The sequence below is a fragment of the Chelmon rostratus genome, chromosome 3 (genome assembly GCF_017976325.1).
Source record: "Chelmon rostratus isolate fCheRos1 chromosome 3, fCheRos1.pri, whole genome shotgun sequence".
Lineage (NCBI taxonomy): Eukaryota > Metazoa > Chordata > Actinopteri > Chaetodontiformes > Chaetodontidae > Chelmon > Chelmon rostratus.
This window is the reverse complement of record NC_055660.1, coordinates 17471555-17492634: the sequence shown is the minus strand read 5'-3', so window position 1 is coordinate 17492634 and position 21080 is coordinate 17471555. Positions and strand designations below refer to the sequence as shown.

The 21080-nt window shown below is 40.1% G+C and overlaps 1 protein-coding gene across 1 annotated transcript in view; it reads left to right on the top strand.

The window, feature by feature from the left end:
- The window catches only part of LOC121604326 (zeta-sarcoglycan), a 143524-nt gene that overhangs the window by 27925 nt on the left and 94519 nt on the right, over nt 1-21080 (top strand). Inside the window, exon 2 of the mRNA XM_041933816.1 lies at nt 20776-20877. Within this exon, the coding sequence (XP_041789750.1) occupies nt 20776-20877 (102 nt within the window). The remainder of the gene's footprint in view (nt 1-20775; nt 20878-21080) is intronic.

The following is a 21080-nucleotide window of genomic DNA, read 5'->3' as shown; positions in this document are numbered from 1 at the left end:
CCGAAAAATTATGCATCCTGACATTAACATGGACCGGCACACGCAAGCATCGACTATAACTTGTCCGTCAGCGGTGTAGCCAGACGTGATATTTTCCACTCTGTTTGGTATTCAGGTCATATCAGTTCCAGGCAGACAAGTGACCAAGTCATTGGCATGGGGTTTAAACCACATAAGCAGCCACTTGTCCCTCAAGAAAGCCACTGTCACTTATTATTTCTGTTACTATATATTAACTTCAGGGTGATAACAAGAGCTAGCATTCCTTAGCACTGACATAAGATACAGAGGGCATGCACATGCAGTGCACATCATTAACACTGAACATTTTCTTCCCAAATATATGAAGTATACAACACACACATTCTTCTGCTTTTCTGTCCTTGGCTTTTTAACAGTGACAGCAATTTCAGCTTCTCAGACAGCGAGGAAAAAAATCCACCTTTTTGGCAGTTCGTAACAGTGGGCAAAAATGAAGGACATATATGAATATGTGATGGATGAAGCCAGACATGTTTTGTCGCTCAGCGTGTCACTCAAAAAATTTGAAGCATCACAGATACTTAAAAAAAGTAAACTTTGTTCCTTTGTTTTCTGCCTGTTTGCCAGCAGTGTATCAATATAGAGCTTACAGATGAAAGCAGACGCATTTTTGTTCCGATTGTCACTCAGACACGATCCCAACAGTGGGAGAGGACCTACTCTGTGTGGCTGCTCTTTGGAGGCAAGTGATTGGCAGACAGGGGAGCTGGTGGCCACAGGATCCAGCGATGATGATCTGTCACCCACAACCCATTATACCAGTCACACAGCTGTTAGCAGGGACGGGATGGATGCTGGGTCACCTGGATAATTTTTTCTGCTCTGTGCATGAACAATGCAGACTGACACTCTGACTGAGGGTGACAAGTCAGGCAACGTGACATGCCGTGGTCATTTTGGTGAGGCAGACATAATGCAGCACTAACTATTGTAATAACATGCGGTACACACTAAAAATGTGGTTGGAATGAGTTGTGATTTGATCTCAAATGTGAAATGTGGTAATTTGTCACATTTTCATCTGCCCAGTGGTGGTTGTGTGCTAGCAGTGTGTAAACATACGAAGACAAAAAGAGACCACTTGAATGCTGCAGAAGCGAATTACAGAGTGACTTTATTCTCGTACTCTGTATTGTACAACAGTGAGCGTGTGAAAGACCTGGTTGGGTATGATGCATGGTTAGATTTGAGTAGGGGATGTCCTTGCACTAACAGCTGAATGGATGGATGTTCCAGTGTTTCCTTACATAATACATAATACATGGCATACAATACAGCACCACATCCCACATGCACCAGGAATGTTGTCAAGCCAACATTGCTACCCAGCTACTTTGACTCTATATTGAATGTACTCGTTTTCCCTCTTGCAATATGTAGAAGCTGCCATATGTTTATCCAGGGGCAGAGGTTTCTAAAGCAGTAAATCACTGTTCGCTGACTAAGGCGTGTTGAGAGCTATAGCTGATATTACCAGTGCTTTGTTGTGTGCACAAAAGAAAATGTTGTTAGGTGTTGCCCAGTGTTAAAGAGCTGCTGTAAACCAGCACCTCGTACACAGGAATGTTCCTCCTTGTTTTGAGTAATCCCTTCTCTTTTCTGCGTTGTTGGTGTTAAAATGACCTACTTAGACGACAGGATGGGTTAAAGTGGATAAGACTTGCTGGCCCCAGCGGACACTCTATCTGGATTGTATGCAGGAGCAATCCTTATGATCTTAGAGCAATTAGTCGTTGTGAAGTAATTTGCTCTGTTAGTTTGCGGACAGGTTGCATTTGCATATTTGGTATGGGGTGCAGTGTATGGAGTGTTTAAGATGAAAGCGTTTGAGCTGCAGTAGTTGTGGCTTGCCTCATCTGTACCAGTGAGAGTTCTGGAGGCAGTTAACATGAGCACAATGAAAATGAAGACACGGTTTTTCTTGGCTGCGGACTGCACTTAAACTGCAATTTGACCAGCTCAAACCACATGTCTTACTGGTCTGTGGTCATGCTGTTCACTTTGGGATTATTACTCTGGCATCTTCTCTTGGGTAAACTCTGCTGAAAATATTGTTAGTCTCTACAAGTGAATATGGAGAGGGATTGAGGTCATGGCAACAGATTCAGGAGTAGACATCACCCTTGCCCAGCCCCATTATTAGGGACACGGGGCAACGTCCCGAGTCACTGGCTCCTACAGCTATTTCATAGCTGCAGGAGCCAGTGACTCGGGGCGTAGCCCCGAGTCACTTATTACTATCCCGCGCGTTTCTTCTTCTTCTTCTTCTTATTATTTTTCATCTTCCTCCAAGTTTTCGTCCTCAAACTCGCCCCGCAGCTTTGAGAAAACCCTCGCAAATTATATATCAAAACGTGCGTATTGTTCGGGATCGGTGTGCTATTACTTTTCTCAAATTTATCGCAGTTTTTCGCGTCGTAAGACGCGAAAAACTGCGATAAATTTCCCATAAGAAATGAATGGGACCGGTGAAAAAAACAAGATTGAAATTGGAGTTTTTCAAACATCTGTAGCTCAGGCATACATTCACCGAGAGACTTCATTTCAACTTTAAAATGTAGACCCAAGTCTGGTCTATTGGTGTGTTCATCCACATTTTGATTGGTCCTATAGTTTTTGATCAGTCACTGTTCAATGACAGTGATCGTTTGGCGGGAAATTTTGAGATTATAATGGGTGTGTATTGCGCGGAATGTTCGTGCTAGAGTGCGTGCTAGAGTGGCACAGAGTCTAAAAACGATCTGAAAATCTTCTCTTTTTCTCGTCGCTACGGCCACAAATTACACTCTACACGCATAATTTTGGGATCAGTTTGTAGACAAACTTGTCCTCTTTCGTGTGATGTCCTCGAAAAAGCCGAGAGACTTACTGAATTTAAATAGTGAGACGTTTTGTGCAGCCAGCGCCCTCCTGTTCTCCCATTAAGTCCCATGTTAAAATTCAGAGCTGTTTTGTGAGCAAAGCAGAAATGCCTCCTGTCTTTAGATCGCCATAAAACGAAAAGTTGTTGTGTCAGGAATAAAACGAGATGATGGTCGGACTCAGGAAGTTCTCGGGAGTCCGATGATCTATAGTACACTCTGATACGAGGTACGGTTCTCTCACCAGAGGATTTAGTTCAGGAGGTTCGCCGAACCCAAATCTCACTGCATACAATACAAACTCCTGTTCTCTGAGTGGCAGAGTCTTTTTAAGTCGACCATTTTGTCATTTTTCTAAAGAATATCTGGACATAAAACACACGTACATCTGGCCTAGACTTGTCCGCATCTCACAGTGTAATCGGTTTTTTGATAGCAGCTACGGTTTTGACACAATCGCAAGTTGTTCGGAAGAAACCGACAGCGAAAAAGCCGCTTTTCAAGGGAAGAGTTTAACAGGTGCAACTGTCATTTACACACACACCGGTCAATAACCCACGCACACACATCTGCAGGACAACCAGCCTGAGAGTGATTATCTTAACGAGCTCAGTCAAAACAAGGGCATTGTTTGAAAACAATCTCCGTCCAACAAACAGTTAAACTCAGCTTCAGAAAGCAGTTTCGCAAAAAGGTTGAGACAGTAGTCACACAAACACACACACAAAAAGGGCTAACCAACAGCTAAAAAGTGATTAAAAACAAGCACGTCAAAACTGAACAGGAACAGGTAAAAAGTGGGAGAGGTAGAGAGGTAATTATCAGCAGGTGGGGCAGAAGTTACACACGCACACAAACAAACACACACACACACACACATTCAGACACACATATACCAGACACATCTCCATGTAGGAGCTGGTTGGGCTGCTTGTGTAGTTCAAGCAGACACACACACACAAACAGACGAAGACACACACATACGCAGTCACACACAACGACAGATACATAAACACACACACACAGACAAATGCATAATGAAAACCCCATCCCCCCGCCCCCTTGTTAACGCCGTTAGCTCTGTTAGCTCTGTTAGCACAGTTAGCTCTGTTAGCGCTAGCACCGTTCGCTATATTCGCACCTTTAGCTGTTAGCTCAGTTAGTGTTAGCTCTGTTAGCTCTGTTAGCATTAGCTCCATTCATGTTTATTGATTCAGTTCATTAATTCATGTTAACAGAGACATGAAGCAGAGGAGAGAAGCAGACACAGACAGCTGAGGTGATCAACAGAGACAGACAAGGAGAAAGCCACAGAAACAGACGAAGACACACACATACGCAGTCACACACAACGACAGATACATAAACACACACACACAGACAAATGCATAATGAAAACCCCATCCCCCCGCCCCCTTGTTAACGCCGCTAGCTCTATTAGCTCTGTTAGCACAGTTAGCTCTGGTTGCGTTAGCGCCGTTAGCTCTATTCGCACCGTTAGCTGTTCGCTCCATTAGTGTTAGCTCTGTTAGCTCCGTTAGCATTAGCTCCATTCATGTTTATTGATTCAGTTCATTAATTCATGTTAACAGAGACATGAAGCAGAGGAGAGAAGCAGACACAGACAGCTGAGGTGATCAACAGAGACAGACAAGGAGAAAGCCACAGAAACACAGCTGAGAGCAATTCATTAATCAGGGACTGACTGCCTCTGATATCTGCCGTTTTCTCACATTGCAGCCTTTTTCAATTGTCCGCTGCTTCGCCATAGTTTCTCCTAGAGACTTCATTCAAACTTTAAAACGTAGATAATTTTGTCGGCTCCAAATGACCCTCGGCACATTTTGATATCTCTTACGGTTTTCGAGCTATGACCATCGAAGGCCGACGTAAGACGCGAACAACTGCGATAAATTTCCCATAAGAAATGAATGGGGAAATTTCCTCAAATTTCAGCCTTTTTCAATTGTCCGCTGCTCGGCCATACTTTGTCCTAGAGACTTCATTCAAACTTTAAAACGTAGATAATTTTGTCGGCTCGAACACACCCCGTGTCCCTTTCAAAATTTCCCAGGGGGAATTTTCTAGTTTAAGATTGCACTCTTGGCTAAGAATATGAGGAGATAAGTGTCTAGTTGTTTGGTGAAAGCAAGCAAGAAAGAAAGAAAGAAAGAAAGAAAGAAAGAAAGAACCCTTCTTGCTTTGCTCGGTTTGAAAATGCTTTGTGTATCACTTCAAAACTATTTGTAAGAAGTGCCAGAAACCTGCTACTGAAGAGATTTAGGTCCCTGAAATTGTTAAATAAAAGTCAGAGATGTCTGACTGCCAGCACAGATCACAGTGAAAATATTTCTCTCCAAAGAATGTAGCTTTTTTTTCTCTGAAAATTCATTACGGTTACATTCTTTTGTTGCTGATGCATTGTTTTAATATGGGAGAAGAATTTAAATTGCAGTGAGTCGACTGCATTGAAAAGTGCATAATTTTACCTAATACAATGAAAATGTCTCATGTGTTGGCTATTAATATGCTTGAGCAGCTGAATCCTTGCGTGGCACACCGCACACAATTTTCAGCAACACGAATGCATTATGGATTAAATTTGATCTTTGTGTTAGGAAGGCAAATAAATGACTGCAGCCGTACTGAATATCAGCAAGTCAATATTAGCACTCTCACTTGTCACCATTTAAATTGTGCCTGTTCAGACTGTTTAGCTAATGCAGAACATGAATGTGTGGGCTGAATTACTGTTGGGATTTGTGTGTTGCTTTCATAATGTATACCCTTGAAATTGTGCAAGAGTCTCTGTGGATTCCAGCAGTGTCACTTACACAGTTGTTTTTGCTTGCCATTTGATTAGAGAATTAACCCGTTGGGCTGCCAGTGACTGTGGCCACTCCCTCGCTGTCTACCGTCAAAATGGAACAGACAATGACAACAGAACTTAGTGGAAATGTGAACAATGTTACTGCAAAAATGGCCGAAATGAGTCATACTGTCAGACAGTATAGTTCACACACTTCTCCACCTGAGAAGTGCTTGAAATATTAGGGCATTACTGTTAGGACAAAGTAACACAAAGTAAGCTTCTTTTCATTTTGACATCTCTCGGCCTGTGCCATTCAACCCTAAATCTGACTCTAACCTACAATGCAATTGTTTCTTATCTAAAAAATAATTTCATTCGAAGTTGGTACTGATTAATCAGCAACATTAGGAAGCAGTTTAACACAACAATCAACCTTTTTTTCAAAGTACTGAAGGCAGAGTGTAAGTTTGAGCCATCAGCCATGAAACTGTTCTGTTTCTCCTTCTGACATCAGTGTTTCAACCTGTTTCCGATTGTGTCTTAGAACATGTTTTGCAGCTCAGGGGGCCTGAAGAGGAAGCACCGAAGCGAGTAGACAGAGAGATACTGACAGAAAAACTGTCACTATTTCCTGAGACTGGTCATATCACTCTTACATTCACTTACAGCACAAGCACACAGAGGACATCCAAACTCTTCTCAGTCATCAAACAATGGCTATTAAGGTTAGTTAAATACATTTTAGACATCTCAATTAAAACAAATTAAAGGTAACATGCAAAAACAGCACTGAAACCTGACTCTGTGATGAATGTTCGAAGATATATTAAAGACGTATTAAATACACTGCTCTGTGATGGAAATAGTTGCAGTTTTAAGTGCTTGAGTATTTCCTCCCAACATCTTGAAAGTCATTGGAAAGTTTTAAGAATTATTTGTACAAGGGAGTATGGAAAGCCCTCATCTAACCACTGAGCCTTGCAGGATTACTTCCATACTCTCCCCCATTGACCAAACATTTTAGATTTATTTTAGTTTTTTTTTTTTACAACAAGGGAGAGCAGGGTGACAGCAGAGAGGAAAGCAGACAAACACAAGTGTGAAGAGGCATTAGACCTTTGCTGTCATTTGTCACTCAGACCGTCTCTCAGGCTGCAGAGGTGAAGTGGGACACAGCTGTTGGTGAAAGCAAGGTGATGTTAACCACACTTGTCAAGTCTCCCCTTTGTGATTTTGTGTGGGTGAGTGGATTGTGCGGAGCGAGCGAGGCAGCAGGAAAGTCTCTGCTGTCATTTGTCAGTCAGAGGTGATTCGGGACGCAGGTGCCGGCTCATACATTGGATACAAGCGAGTGCTCCGTTTGTGGACACTAAGGGCTGTCTGTTCATGTATAGCTGCGGTCAAACACAAAGCACAGCCCAGTACTTTAGAAAGGTTAATATCCCTCCTCCTGGGATAGCTGACACATCATGTAGTCTCTCCCGTGCAACTTCATCATTTCCACTGAAACTTCACTTACAAAAGGAGAGATCACTAATAAATTCCTTTTTAGCCCCTTTTCCCTGTATACAGTAGTTGAATTTACACTTTCAGAATAAAAATTCCTAAAATGAGTCATACACATAATTATCTCGCATATCAATACGTGTGCAATAATCTAGCTTTGTGTTTTTAGCAAAAGTCCTCGTTGTTGGCTTTTGCTGCAACAAAATTCCTTTTGTTAGCTCTTCATAACTCGAAAGCTATTGAGCATTGTTAGCACTGTCTGTTTCAATGCTGGATATTGATCTGGAGCCTTGAGCTATAGTGCAGAACCCTCTTTTCCATGTGCTGTGTAGGTGGAAGATCAGTGCTTCTTGTGTTGAATATTGTTTTCAGTCGTTTGTTTCAACTGCTTTTTCACTCCAGCTCTCCATCCTTTGTCCCCGAAGACTTCCTGCCCACACCCTCTCTTCTTTGTTCACCTCAACTCCTCAGTTGTACCAGTTGTCTCAAACTTCACTTTCTCACAATAATAACAAAACAGCACAGAATGGCGTGTTTAGTTGCAGACTGTATAAATCATAGTTTTTGCATCTTTAATTTTAATTAGTGTAACTGCAGATGAGAAAAAAACCAAGTGCAGACTTGCAGAAACTCAGTATGTCTCAGTGTTTTGATTTGCAGTGAAGAGTGAAGATTTGCAGGAAACTCAAGCAGCAGTAGCCTGCAGAGAAAGTCCAGAGGTTACATTGCATGCACACAAGTAAATTGGTGATGGTAGTAGTATCAGCACCATGGATAGCGCTTGTGACACAATAGCTCACAATACATTTCATTTTCTCATTTCTCTCATGACTAATACAGTTATAATTATTTGTATCCCTGTTCTTACTTTTACTGTCATTATTAACATTTCTAAATGGATGAGGGAAACATTTCGAAAATAATAAATGTGTAGGAACTCAAAACAAATTAAGCTCACTCAGAAATATGTATAGTATGGGTCAGACACTACACGAGCAGATGTCAGTACTGTAAACACATTTGTGCTGATCACAGACAAAATCTGCGGTATCACAGCAGGCATCATTGCTTAATTAGAGTATTAGAGACATGCTACATAATTACATCATGTTGCTTTCAGTAGATTCATAAAGGTGCTCATATACCATAGTTTACAGCTGAAGGACTAAAAATCTGCATCCTAATGGAGGAAACTCGAGGTCATACTTGAATAATATCAGTAACAATCATTCGTGGTAAGTCTAATCAAGTGCAGATGAGTCATCGGTCTTAACAGACCACTCAAACTACATTCAAAGCTAAAATATGCATGTTTACTCCTCTGTGCAGGAAAAGTGTTGATAGTCCTGCCCTGCTCCCACTCAGTGGGTCAGGTTCTCACTTCAGCACATGTCAATCATCTTGATGAGATGTCTGCCTGTTTTGATCTAGTACTGAAGAAGCAGACTGCGTTCCCAGCTAAATCTGTGCACTGCTTTTAAAAACATTTGTAACTTATTTTGTTTATTGCAAATTTAGTTTTGTCATCTTACTCTTGTTTCTTTGTAATCTCTGCTATTGCTGTTGCTGCTTTTCCTGCTTTTAAGCTGCTGTTAATACACCTGAAAACTTCCTGTTAGACCTCATAGGGAGGTAAAGGAATGATTATGGAAGTGTTTTAATGTGAAACAGATGGAAGAAGTACTGCATTTGCATTAACAGCAAACAGCAACAACAGCATATGGGAGCAGATCAACAATGAACTATAAATAAAAGCCTGTATCTAATAATAAAGGCATGATTCTCTAGCTGGGCAGTTTTAGAGAATTTAAGTTGTTAGGGTTTTAGTCTTGCATAAATTCAGTTCAGAGATCGATTTTTTAAACCCACCTTAAACTCATACAGGTACAGGAAATGACTTTTGTGACCTAACATGCCACAGCATGCCATGCCTGCTTCAATTTTAAACATGGTTTAACAGAATCCATCCCTTAATCCAACTCTGGCAGCGTTAGTGCCATGCCAGAGCACCAGGAGATCGAGGAAGTTGTGCAATTTGAGGAAAGAGCAAGGAAGAAAGATAAGAAGTGAAGTGGAAGAGGGAGAGTGGTGGAGAGGAGAGGAGAAAGATAAAGAAAAAGATGCCATGCATGCACTGGCTGTTGGCATACAGCCCTGAGGGAGCTGTTCTGCCTCCCGTGAAGCTGTCAATAAGGGAGTTGCCTTAAAAAAAAATTGGTGTACTTGCAGTATGAGGTTGAAATTTCCAGACTGAGGTAATTGAAGTCACTCTCCATCCTACATGTATCAGACTAAATTCACAATGACAAATGATGCAGCAAATGTTTCAAAATGCAGCTTGTATCATGACATATACCTGTACCTTTCTTTCATAGCAAGGGTAAACTATAAGCTAATGAAGCATGAGAAATATCATATAGAGAGGGGTGGTTAAGTGTGCTATAGATCTCGCTCTACATTTATATTTGCAAGAGAGTAAGTTATGTTTGGAGCTTATGTGAAGGTACATATTTTTTAATTCAAATATTATTCAATATCTCCTCTTTAATCATCATCAGTTAGTGTATAGTTCAAATAACAATAACTATAATTCAAGTACAGTCACTCCTTTCACTGTTTTTCTAACTGATATAATGTCAGCTCGTGGGGTTTGTTTGTTACATGGAGCCATTCCAAGTTTTAACTATAAATTAGCAATTCCTTTAATAGCTTGTATAAAGAAATTGTTATTTTCCCATAGAAATGTTGTTAATATTAATGAATTTCATCTACTAATAATTCAACATGACAGCACTCTCAAGGGCCCAGGTCAATGCACAAGCTAAAGGAAAAGTTACAAAAAGCTACACAAAGTCATTTTCTCATCCAGGACCCTCATATAATGTCTCCACATGGTCAAAAACTCAAAGGACGGCCAAAGCGCTTTCTGAGTTTCCTAATTTGTGCATCCCTTCAGCCATTTCCTCACTTGTTTTCCATAGGCAAAGGTGACGCTATTCTTCCCCTCTCTCTCTCTCTGGGTCTGCTGGTTGACATAAAAGGTTGTGTGAAAAATTACAACAGTCCTGAATATTAGAAGTGCCTGCAAAATACTTTCCCAACCTATCCATCACCGCTGGGACACATGGGTTTATCGTGTGTGTATGTGTGTGTGTATGAACACCTAGAAGTCATGGCGATCAGCCTCTCGGTACTATGTGTATGATTGGTGTGGGTGTTCTGTGTGTATGACCTTGCATATGGTATGCTTTCACCTAATGGGACAGTTTTCCAGTTAACCTCGCCATGATGAGGGAATCCATCATTATCTCTACGACTACTGCATTGAAGGGGATGTTCACTCACTCACACACTCTGTTGACCTTGCACATACGAAACTCACACATGCACAAGCCCCTTTTTATAGCTGGTATTAAGATGTCAGAACACTGTCTAGATGTGATTGAGCTATATTAAATTCACAGCATGCATGGTATAAATGCTAGTTCACTCAGTGGCAGCCAGTTTGCAACACAGGTCCATTCTTGGTCACAATATTTAAATCTATTTTTAGATTGATAGTATTGTAAGTACCTCATCTTGCATGTGTCTTTGCTATGGATTTTTTGTAAATTGTTTCCAGAAACATACTCTGCCACCTAGTTTTTCAAACATAAGCTCTCAAGGCTTTGCACCACACCCCACATGCTATTTACTTCCATTTTTTCCATGGTGTAAAGTCCCAATCATGCTTGTTTGTTTTTTGACCTGTGAGGTACTCTTTTATAATTGAAAGCAATGTCATAAGACACATCATTTTTCCAAACCACAGTTAATGTACTGCACAGAAACAGTGTGTTCACACATATCTATTAGAGCGAGATTCCCTCTGTGGGAGTATTTCTTATACTATCTGTCCATATGCCTTTCACTTCTCTCTCTCTCTTGCTCTAGTAAGTACTTAAGTAGTAAGTAAGTAAGTAGTATTAGTGTGATTGAACTTAACCCTGAGGTTCTTTGTATTTGAGGGTTTGCTGATTCTGAAAACCTCCCTCAGGTGCTTTTCAGTATGGGCTGAGAGATGTGGGGGAGCGAGGTAGAATGAAATGGTGTAAATGGAAAATGACTGCCATTTATGAAGAAGAAGAAAATTTAGACCAATGGATATTTTTTTTACAGTCAGTTATTTTTTTTTCACAGCTATTGCAGTTTCCTATTGCTATACAGGGCTCTATAGGTGTTTCTACATATGAGTGTGTATAACAACTGCATACTTGTGTGATTGTGTGTTAGTGTTAATTATTTTTTCCATGTGCTTTTTTGTGTTTGCCAACATCCAGAGCACCAGGCAGGACCTTCGGTTATTTCTCAAACTTGCATACAACAAATAATGTATGTCTTTCAGTTACCACGAGTGGGACAATGATATTGTAATAAGACTGTAAAATATTTTGCAATCATTTAGTCACTGCAATAATCACAGACAGACATCGACAAAAGAACATACAGTTAAATAGACGTGCAAACCTTGGTGTATGTAAACCCACACATTTATGCTGTGATGTAAGGAAAGAAATGGGAGGGAGAAGGGAAATGCTGTTTATTGTTTTAGGATTAATCTACTGTGTTTACAGTCATTATCATTGTGCTGGGAGTGGTTGGCTTTTCATTGGCAAACAACGTTGTTGATTTTACATCAGTGAAGCCCATTTCAATTGAAAGAGAAAGAGAAACAGACATACAGACAAAGCCAGGAGGAGGATAGTGGCTGATTAGTTGCTGTTCTTATTGCCAAACTGACTGATTTGCCTGCTATCTTGTTGATTTTTTGTATTTGTTGATACTGCTTTATTGCCAAGCCACCAACGGAGCCCGAATAGCAGCAGAGAGGTAATTAGGAGTATCATCAGCATAAAAGGGAACATCTGTAACACTTTGAGTTCACTTCTTAATAAATGCAGAAGAATAGAGGTCCTAGAATCAATCCCTGAGGCACACCTGCTAGTGTCAGGGAACTGGTGATGTTGTCAGCCATTTTAAAAACAGGAACAGATTCATGTGACAAACCAGTACTGAGCAGTATGTTTTATAATTGCATGTTTACTGTGTCATAAGTCAACAGCTGTTCAGTGATGTCTTGTGTATAAATGATAATCATTGACCACTTGGAAAGCAAGTATGCTAGTGCTGTTCTTTTTTTTCCTAAAGCAGATCACTAACCACATAAAAGATCAATAGTGACTAAAAAAAGCTTTGGGTTGCTCACATGAAAAGGATTAGAGATTTTGTACAGGGATGACATGGATGGAAATTTGCCTTTGATGATTTAACAATGTGCAGTCACCAGTTTTTCGCAACAATGGAACAAAAACAGACTTCCAGATAAGAAGAATGTCATTTGGGGCTAAAGATAAAAAATGATATGAATGTTTTATCAGTGGAGGTAAAATAGGGTCACCTGTTGATTCAGGACTGTTAAGACCTGCCAGTTTGCCAGAGTCTAAAAGTGCTGGTGCGTTCTGTACTCCGATGACCATGAACATTTCGAAATTAAAGGCTGCCTCGCAGTTAATGGAGGATCTGACTGACGGATGTGCTGTTCAACAAGAAACTAGAGGCAATGAAGTCAGTGTTAAGATAATGATAAAGTTGATATATTATTTGTGAAATTGTGACTATGCAGGATGGGAGCACTAAATAAGTTCAGTCTTTGATCACATCTTCTCATTCTTAACCATTCTAAAATGTTGTGGTTGACAGTATTAATGGAAATGTTAAGATAGAAGTACAATATAAATACAATACATAGTGCCTGAAGTGTCGTTATGTAGCTTTGCTGGGAAGGGGATGTCTTTTTTATGCCTGTTGGTTTGTTTGTTTTTATTTTTTGAAACTATAGCATGAGACATTTTTCATTTTTTGCAAAAATATTCACACCACAATAGACCAATAAAAGTAACTCTTCAAAAATACAATAAAATGAGGGTGAGACTGATAGTCACAACAACAAACCATACAGGCACATATGTGGACTGACCACAAGCCCACTAGGGTGCAGTAGTTTACATGGCAGGTAAAAACTGTCTCTGGACAGCTTAGGAAGATAAATGGGAAAAGCCTGGATAGAGATAGAGAGTCGAAAGAACGAAAATCAATGTTAATAAGATCTCAAGAAGCACAGACAAAAGTAAAAACACTGTCATGGTCTCTGCTTTCTCAGAAAATAAATGAACAATGTGATCAAAAAACCTGCAAATCATAAGTGAAAGTGGGCTGGACACTATTAATAAAATCATAACATTGATAGAGAACAATTTTCAGCATTATTTGCAATGGTTGAGACCTTTTTTATAACACTGCCACAGATTGTGCTGCAGGTGGCATCCAGGTTCTGGGGGTTCTTTGTTTCTTTGCATGTTCTCCCGGCGCCCTGGTGTGTTGTTCAAAGGGCTGGTTGAATCTTACCTAGCTATATAATAACTGCAGTGACTGCATCAGCAGACTGAACATAATAAAATGAAAAACATGGAAATATTCCACTGTATTTACTAGTTAATTCTATATAACCATTAAATCCAGGTGGATGAAATGAACTGAGGTCAGTTTGTAACTTCTAATTCTCAATAATCAAAAGTTTTATTACCCATTCTTGCTCATTTATAAATGCTTTTCCACATGATTACCAGAGTGTGCTTTTAATTCAAAATAACCCAGCCCAGCTAAAATGCAGATTACAACCTCTGATCTGTTTCCAGTTTTCCAAAATTAATTTAACATCAGACTGAACTGAGACTGAACGAGAGAGACAGATGAAGAGGGGAGTGGAGAGAAGCAGGACAAACAGATTCAGGGAGAGAGAGCGAGCTAAACAATAAGAGATAAAAGAATGAATGGAGAGATTTACCCATTTTCTTCTGTTTGTTGATGAATTCCCATTGTTTTCTGGGCTCTGGCAATATTGTTCACGGACCATTCATGCCAACGATGCATAGTGGATTGAAAATGAAACAAAAAGTCGACCAGTGTGTGAGATACGGAGAAAGAGGGAGAGCTGTCATGTTCAATCAAAATGAGACTTGAGCGTTAGACGGTGGAGCAGTGAGGTGGAATAAAACCACCTGATTAATTTTAACATCATCGTCTTCATGTTTTAGGAATTGAGAGACGGAGAGTGAGGCTGGGAGAGGGGGAGAGGGAGGATTAGAGAGGCATTGCAGGTAGCGAGTGGGAATTTGTTCAAACTGAGTTTAATTCTGTGTGTATGTTGTTCTCCCGAGCATTTGTTCTTCATTCTATACATTACAGTATATGAGGGCGTGTACTACTGTTTGTGTGCTGAGATTTGTGTAACTGTGTGTGCATGGCCACCTGGTTACGTTTTAAAAATTGAGGAGCAAAGTGAGAAGCATACATAATTGGCAGGGTATCTTGTCGTCCTCCTTCAGATAAAACAAAACAAAACATGTAATTTAAACAAATGTCCTGCATTTTCACACCACCTAACCTCTTGAATTTAGTCAAGAAACAGCCACCTGCACTCGTCTAGATGGGTTCGATTGAGGGTGTGAAAACCAAGAATGCACCAAGCGCAGTATATATTTTTTTGGATCAGGGGATGAAATGACTGACTGAAATTTCATATTGGAAAATATTTTTCTAAAAGCATGGTGTAGTCTAAAATGCTAGTAGGCTGCAGGCTTCAAGGTCTAACAAAAACAAACTGTTTAAATGAAATAGCCTCACAACGCATAGGTTACTGTTCTCAGTACTCACAAGGCCATCGACTACAATAGTACAAATAATTGGATGAATGGAATGGCCTTACTCCAACTATCCAGTTGCAGTCCCCAGTCCTGTTACTTCTACACACAGATTCTAGCTATTATCACTACCATCTCTAGCTGGTGTAGTTGTAATGTTGCACAGTAGCGAATAACCATAACTTAAAAACTGCTTCCAAAGGCAACTGGGCTCGCTATCTTCACAGACTTAAAAAACACATAATTTTAACCAATAATATCTCTGAGTGGGGTGAGGGAGAGAGCGGGGCACATACCTGTCAACCCTCCCGTTTTTCCTGGGATTCTCCCATATTTTACCCTCCTTTCCCCACAATTCTCCCATATTTTTAACCTTTCTATACACAGAAAGTTGACAGGAGACATAACCAACTATTTAACGTCCTTAAAAATTTCAAAGGCTTACAAAGGCTTACCAACACTTAATGAAGAGCAACATACTGTATGTCAAAGTGTTATTTTTCGTAAAATATGCCACATGGATCTTAGTTTATCACGCGAAGGGAAAAGCAATAAATCTGCCAAGTATAAGCACGGCCAAAAGGCTAGTTGTAGTAACTTACTTAATGTAGGAACTACGGTGGAGCAGCAAATGAATTACATATTAACGGTAATTTGACAACATCATCAAGGGGATGTAACGGTAAAATAAAAGGTGGGCATGTTATAAATGTCAAATGTCCCATCCTATCCAATCAGCAAGCTAATGAAGGTGGAAGGGCAGGCAAAATGAGCTGATGTTGACTTAGTTAGTTTCAGCATTTCAGCGTGGTTCAATGCTACGTTCAGCTAATTTAAAGTTGGGCTGAGTTCCTTCAATCTTTTCATGTGTTCTATTTTCAGTCCATGATGGCAGTTAAACTAACGACATGATGTTTCTCACCTTGTAAACAGATTGATTGACAGCCAAAGCATGCTGTGCCAAACGATCAGCGACGCTCTGATCTGAGGGTGGTCCTCTTGTTTCTGTCATTTTCAAAAAATAGTGAAATGATCATATACTTGAATATAACTACCTGATTGTGGGGACTGTATTATGATAAGTTAATGTTTTAATAAACAAAAAGCCGTATAACAAATCAATAACAGTGCCCCCCCCCCCCCCCCCCCGTGTGTGGGTGTGTATATTTCATGGAATGAGCAATTTTGTGACTCCCCAGCCCTGTTGTGTTATGGCTTGTTGAATAAGCTCCGCGCTCCACTACGTATTCAGCATAATGACTATAGATCTAAGAACAACACTGAAAACCTCTGGCTGGTTTAACTTATCGATCTGACACGCTCTTATCGCTTTTCTGTGCTCCCGTTTGTAAGAAGGTACAGTATGAGTGCGTGGATCATCAATATGTGGGGTTGGAATTGGCCTTATGGTCAAAATCACATATCGGACTGTAAAAGCTGCTCGCCTCTGGTATGATGACCTTTGTTTGATTACAGATTTGTAGTAAAATTGCTCAGTGTCGATCATTTGTGTGCAACCATCATCCTGAACAAATTCTAATTCAAATTTTTGTTCAGATTTCACACAGATTTCAAGTAGTCATGCCTTCAATATTCATTCATTAGAGTTCAGAGTTTTAGTGTTGTAACTGTTAACTTTGTTTTCCTGTCATGCTGCTGCTGTTCAGTTTGGGAGTTATGCAACAGAAGGTATTTAATTCCTGCACACTGCCAGAAATCATAAAGTTACAATCCAGTTTACATCTTGATACTGAAGTCACCGGCTGCAACTGTCAGTGAAGAAAGGAGCTGAGGAGCAACCTCGATCACAGTGCAGACTGTCGGCAGTTCCATCCCAGTCGGCAACCTCTGTTGCACATCACACCTCTCTCCCTCTCTCTGTTTCCTGTCTGCCTCCTCACCTGTCCCTATCAATCAACTGAATTACAATTGTGAGACTGTACGTCCTAACAAAAATTGATTTGGCAAATACATCCAATGAGTGAGGGAGGAATCAAAAGATCCATATGCAGAAATGAAACCTGGAACTTGAAAGGCATTATTTAGTTAAGTACATAATCAAGTGAAACTGTTTTATCATAGTGGTTCTGTAATATACAGGAGCTTGTTTTTTTTAGAATTATATTTATCTTGTTGCTGTTTTCTCGCGTTGGAGTTACAGCCTTCAGTTTTCTGGCTGAATTTCTCAAAAGGGAGACAGAAGTGGCGAGGAGGCAAATTTCTGCTTGTCAGTGTGTGCGAGGGAGCACCTGAGACTCATCTACTGCGGATTGTGTGACTTGCAATATCTTCTTCGCTGCTTCAACTTTCATATTTTGGGAATGTTGAAAACTGGTTCCACATTTTAATTAAAATATGAGGTTTGCTTTCTTTATGTGCCTGCGCACACACCTGCATTCCCCCAGCTCACCTCCAGCACCTGTGCTGCCCAATTCTACAGCTTTTTTCCATCTGTGTAGATGGCTTTGATTTTTCTTCCACTTCTGTGTGCTTTATCCCTCTTTAAGTTGTGTATTTCCCCTGCTGTACTTGTATATCTCCTCTTCCATCTCCTCACCTGCTCTCATTGTTTTATCCTCCAAATTTCTCTTCCTCACTGTCTCTCTGTCTCTCTCTCTCGAGTACATTTCTAATTTGAAATGCTTTGTTGGTTTGTTGCACCTAACAATTAATGATAATTCACTGCAGAACTTTGTGCACGATTCCTATTTTCATGGACAGTTTCATCAATATTTGTGAACATGAAAATAAAAAGCCAGGAACCAGGGAAGCAAAACTAATTTGTTGTCATTGAGTGACACATTCTGTGCGAGAGTTATTCTAATTGAAGGCTGAAGTGGTTCAACCCAAAGTGTTTGTTTTAGGTTTTACCCCCAGAAAGAGCTTTATTTCACACTGCTAAGTTCTCGAGCCTGAAAATGTTTGCCCTGAGGAAAATTATTTGAGAATAACGAGAAACACACCTGGCATGCTTGTTTTTATTCATATTCTTTCAATTATACTAAGAAGAGGAAATAACATTCACACAGTAGAGGTGTGGTAATAACAAAGAATTATATATAATAGTTATATATGTTGTTATTGTGACTGTTTACAATTTCCTGACCTATATTTCAGCACTCTTTTTTGTAATTTTTTGTTCATAAACCTGCCTGACCCACTGCCGTTCCATCCAGTTCCATTCTACTAGTGATTACAGCTGACCTGAAAAAGACAATGACACCTGTGTCTATGAAACTTTCAACTTCTGCTGACAAATCTGCTGTATCAACAAACATATATTTTCCATGAAACCTACTACAATACAGAAGCCTTGCAGAAATCTGACAAAACACATGATCAGAGCAGCTGTAGCGCTGCTACACTCCTTCCACTGCGGCTCTCCTAAGCACCGATTTGACATGGTACAGTAGCTGCCTCTTCGCTCTGTAAAAGTCCCTGCTATCCTAATACCCTGCATGGCTGTTTGAAAGGAATTTAATCTCACCGTGTAAGTCTGATCCAACAATCTCTCAAGCATTCACTCGTGGAATCTGTGAAATGCGGCACAACTGATCACAAACCGGCACAAAGACATTTTTTATCAGTGCGCCGGTCAGCTGATCAGAAATGGTGCCCTGATGTAAACCAAAGAGTGCTTATTTATTTAAGATGTAAGAAGGCCTGTAGTCAATGGATGCCTGGATTGGTTCTGAGAGGCTGTTTACAAATGACCAATGATTTGATTGGATGAAACACCCAGCACACTCGTGCACAGTGTCACTCTCGACTAGTCGACTATGCTGTGAAGCCTCTATTCTTACTATTGACTTTTTTGACTATTTGATGATCCTACCAGGCTGAGAGAAAGATCAAGAATAAACTAATGTCTTCACATCACACCTTTTCTTATTGGGTACATGTAGTGTCGGTGAAAGAGGAAATACAGGTTATTAGTCGACAGTTCAGTTATTGCAAAGTGAAACTAAAGGTCTGTAGTAAAAAAAGGCAAATGCACTGAAATTCAAACTTGTCAAAGTTTCAGATTATTCTGATGTAAGTAGAATTTTTGTCTTAAAATGTATAATTTGTGACTTTAGTGCACTGACCTTTGTTTGAAGAGGCTCCCCATAGAGAGCCCAAACCTTTCCCCTTTTCCTGGCTGTTCCACTCACTTCCGTAACTCGATGGGTTTTCTCAGCGGGGTTTCTTTCATCTGTCTTCCTGACAAGCTGAAATATGTTCCTGGGGTTTTCTGTCTGCATTGTAAGCTAAATTGTTATCTAGACTTTCACCACCTTGTCATTTTGACAAAGATGAAACACTTGTGTTAACATTTCGAACGAAAGCTCTCATGAAGCTTTGACAGTACGCCAATGGCAACACACCTGGGACATGTTGTTGCAGAACGCTAACAAAGTAAGCAAACATGCGCATCATGTTGCCCTTGCTTTCTGTGTTGTTTGGGTGCAATGGATATTATATGATGCTCTTTGATGTTGTTTGTATGTGCTAACGATCAGATGCTTCACATACATGTGAAAATATAAAATATATATATATCCCCTGGATAAGAGAAGAGTGTTCGCTGTTTAGCAGGATCTGACTGTGGATGAAGCAGACCTGTGTGAACACATAATGTTCCCATCTCCCATGAATATTACACTACTCATCAATGACTAACTTTAATAAGACCTCATATAGCGTGCACGTCTTAAAAACTGACATACATATTGACATTTAATCCAGCCAAATTTGCAAGATAAAACAGATGAAACAAGACGGATGCCATAAATTTTGCATTTGCATAAATGCAAGATGTGAATGGGACTGAAAGCAGTAAAACGGTTGGCAAATGATATTTTCTGAAGTTAAGCCACTTTTGTTGGTTTTGACAGCTTTGTGTCTTTATTCTGCTTGTTACTTTTTTAATTAGCTCCAGGTAGCGCTGGCGATTTGTATTCTGAGAGTCCCAGTGAAATGATACGCAGCTGTGGTCAGATACTGAGCTGTAACAGGCTGCTGGCCTCCACCCACAAGTTGTCAGAGAAGAATTAGTACAGTCGACCACAACCACATGCAGTGGAAATTTAAGCAAAGTTTTTCTCAACTGATATTCACGGACCTCTGACCTATGATTTAAGCTTATGGTCAAGTGTGGTTTTATACAGTGGAGGGGGTTAACTAGTCGCCCAAAATGACATTCCAATCCAATCACTTTTATTTATAGAGCCCCGAGTCACAAAGCACAATTTCCCCCAAGGACACCCTCGAGTTGAATAAGGAAAAACTGTATGTATACATTCAAGATAGGCCACCACCATTTTTTCAACAGAAAAGAGAGGGTTTTTTTTCTAAAAACACTAAGACGTGATTCTTTTATATCATTATTATTTGTGGTTGGCATATATACAAATAGATGACTGAACATCTAACACAGAGGCAGGAGTAGGACTTGGTAAATGTATTTGAGGCCTTCTGAAAGCTGAACATTTTTAAACCAATCATAACTGATGGAACTACAACTGATCCCCAGTCTGCTTAACCTCTGACCGCAGATTTACTTAGATGAACTACTCATTAACTTGGCAATCATATCACTGCCTTTTCTCAGTGTATTTTACAATACGTATGTATAATACAATGGGATTCGATGAATAATACATTTGTAGCATTTATAAAGAGAACTCATCATGTAGCTGAGCAAAGTAGATCCGTGGATGAGGAAACAGTGTGCATAAATGAAATGTGATTGTTTCCACTCAGCTTGTCATTTACTCTCTGAATAGCTACTGAACTTCCCTCTCTCTCTCTGTATGTGTCTCTGTGTTTTTAGGACGGCATGGGGAATCTGCGGGTGACCAAGGAAGGTGTCAGACTGGAGGGAGTGTCTGAATTCTTATTGCCTTTATACGTCAAAGAGATCCAGTCTCGTAGGGTAAGACCACATGCCTGTGTGGGTGTATGTGTGTCAGTGTGTGTGAGTGTGTGTGTGTGTGTGTGTGTGTGTGACTTTATAGCTCAAAAAGAAGGACCATTCACTGTGAATTTCTGTGGTTTCATGTGTTTTTATTTTGACGTAAATGTCGTCATTTTTCAACCTTGTAAGGTTCACTATATCGTATGTATTGAATATTGTAT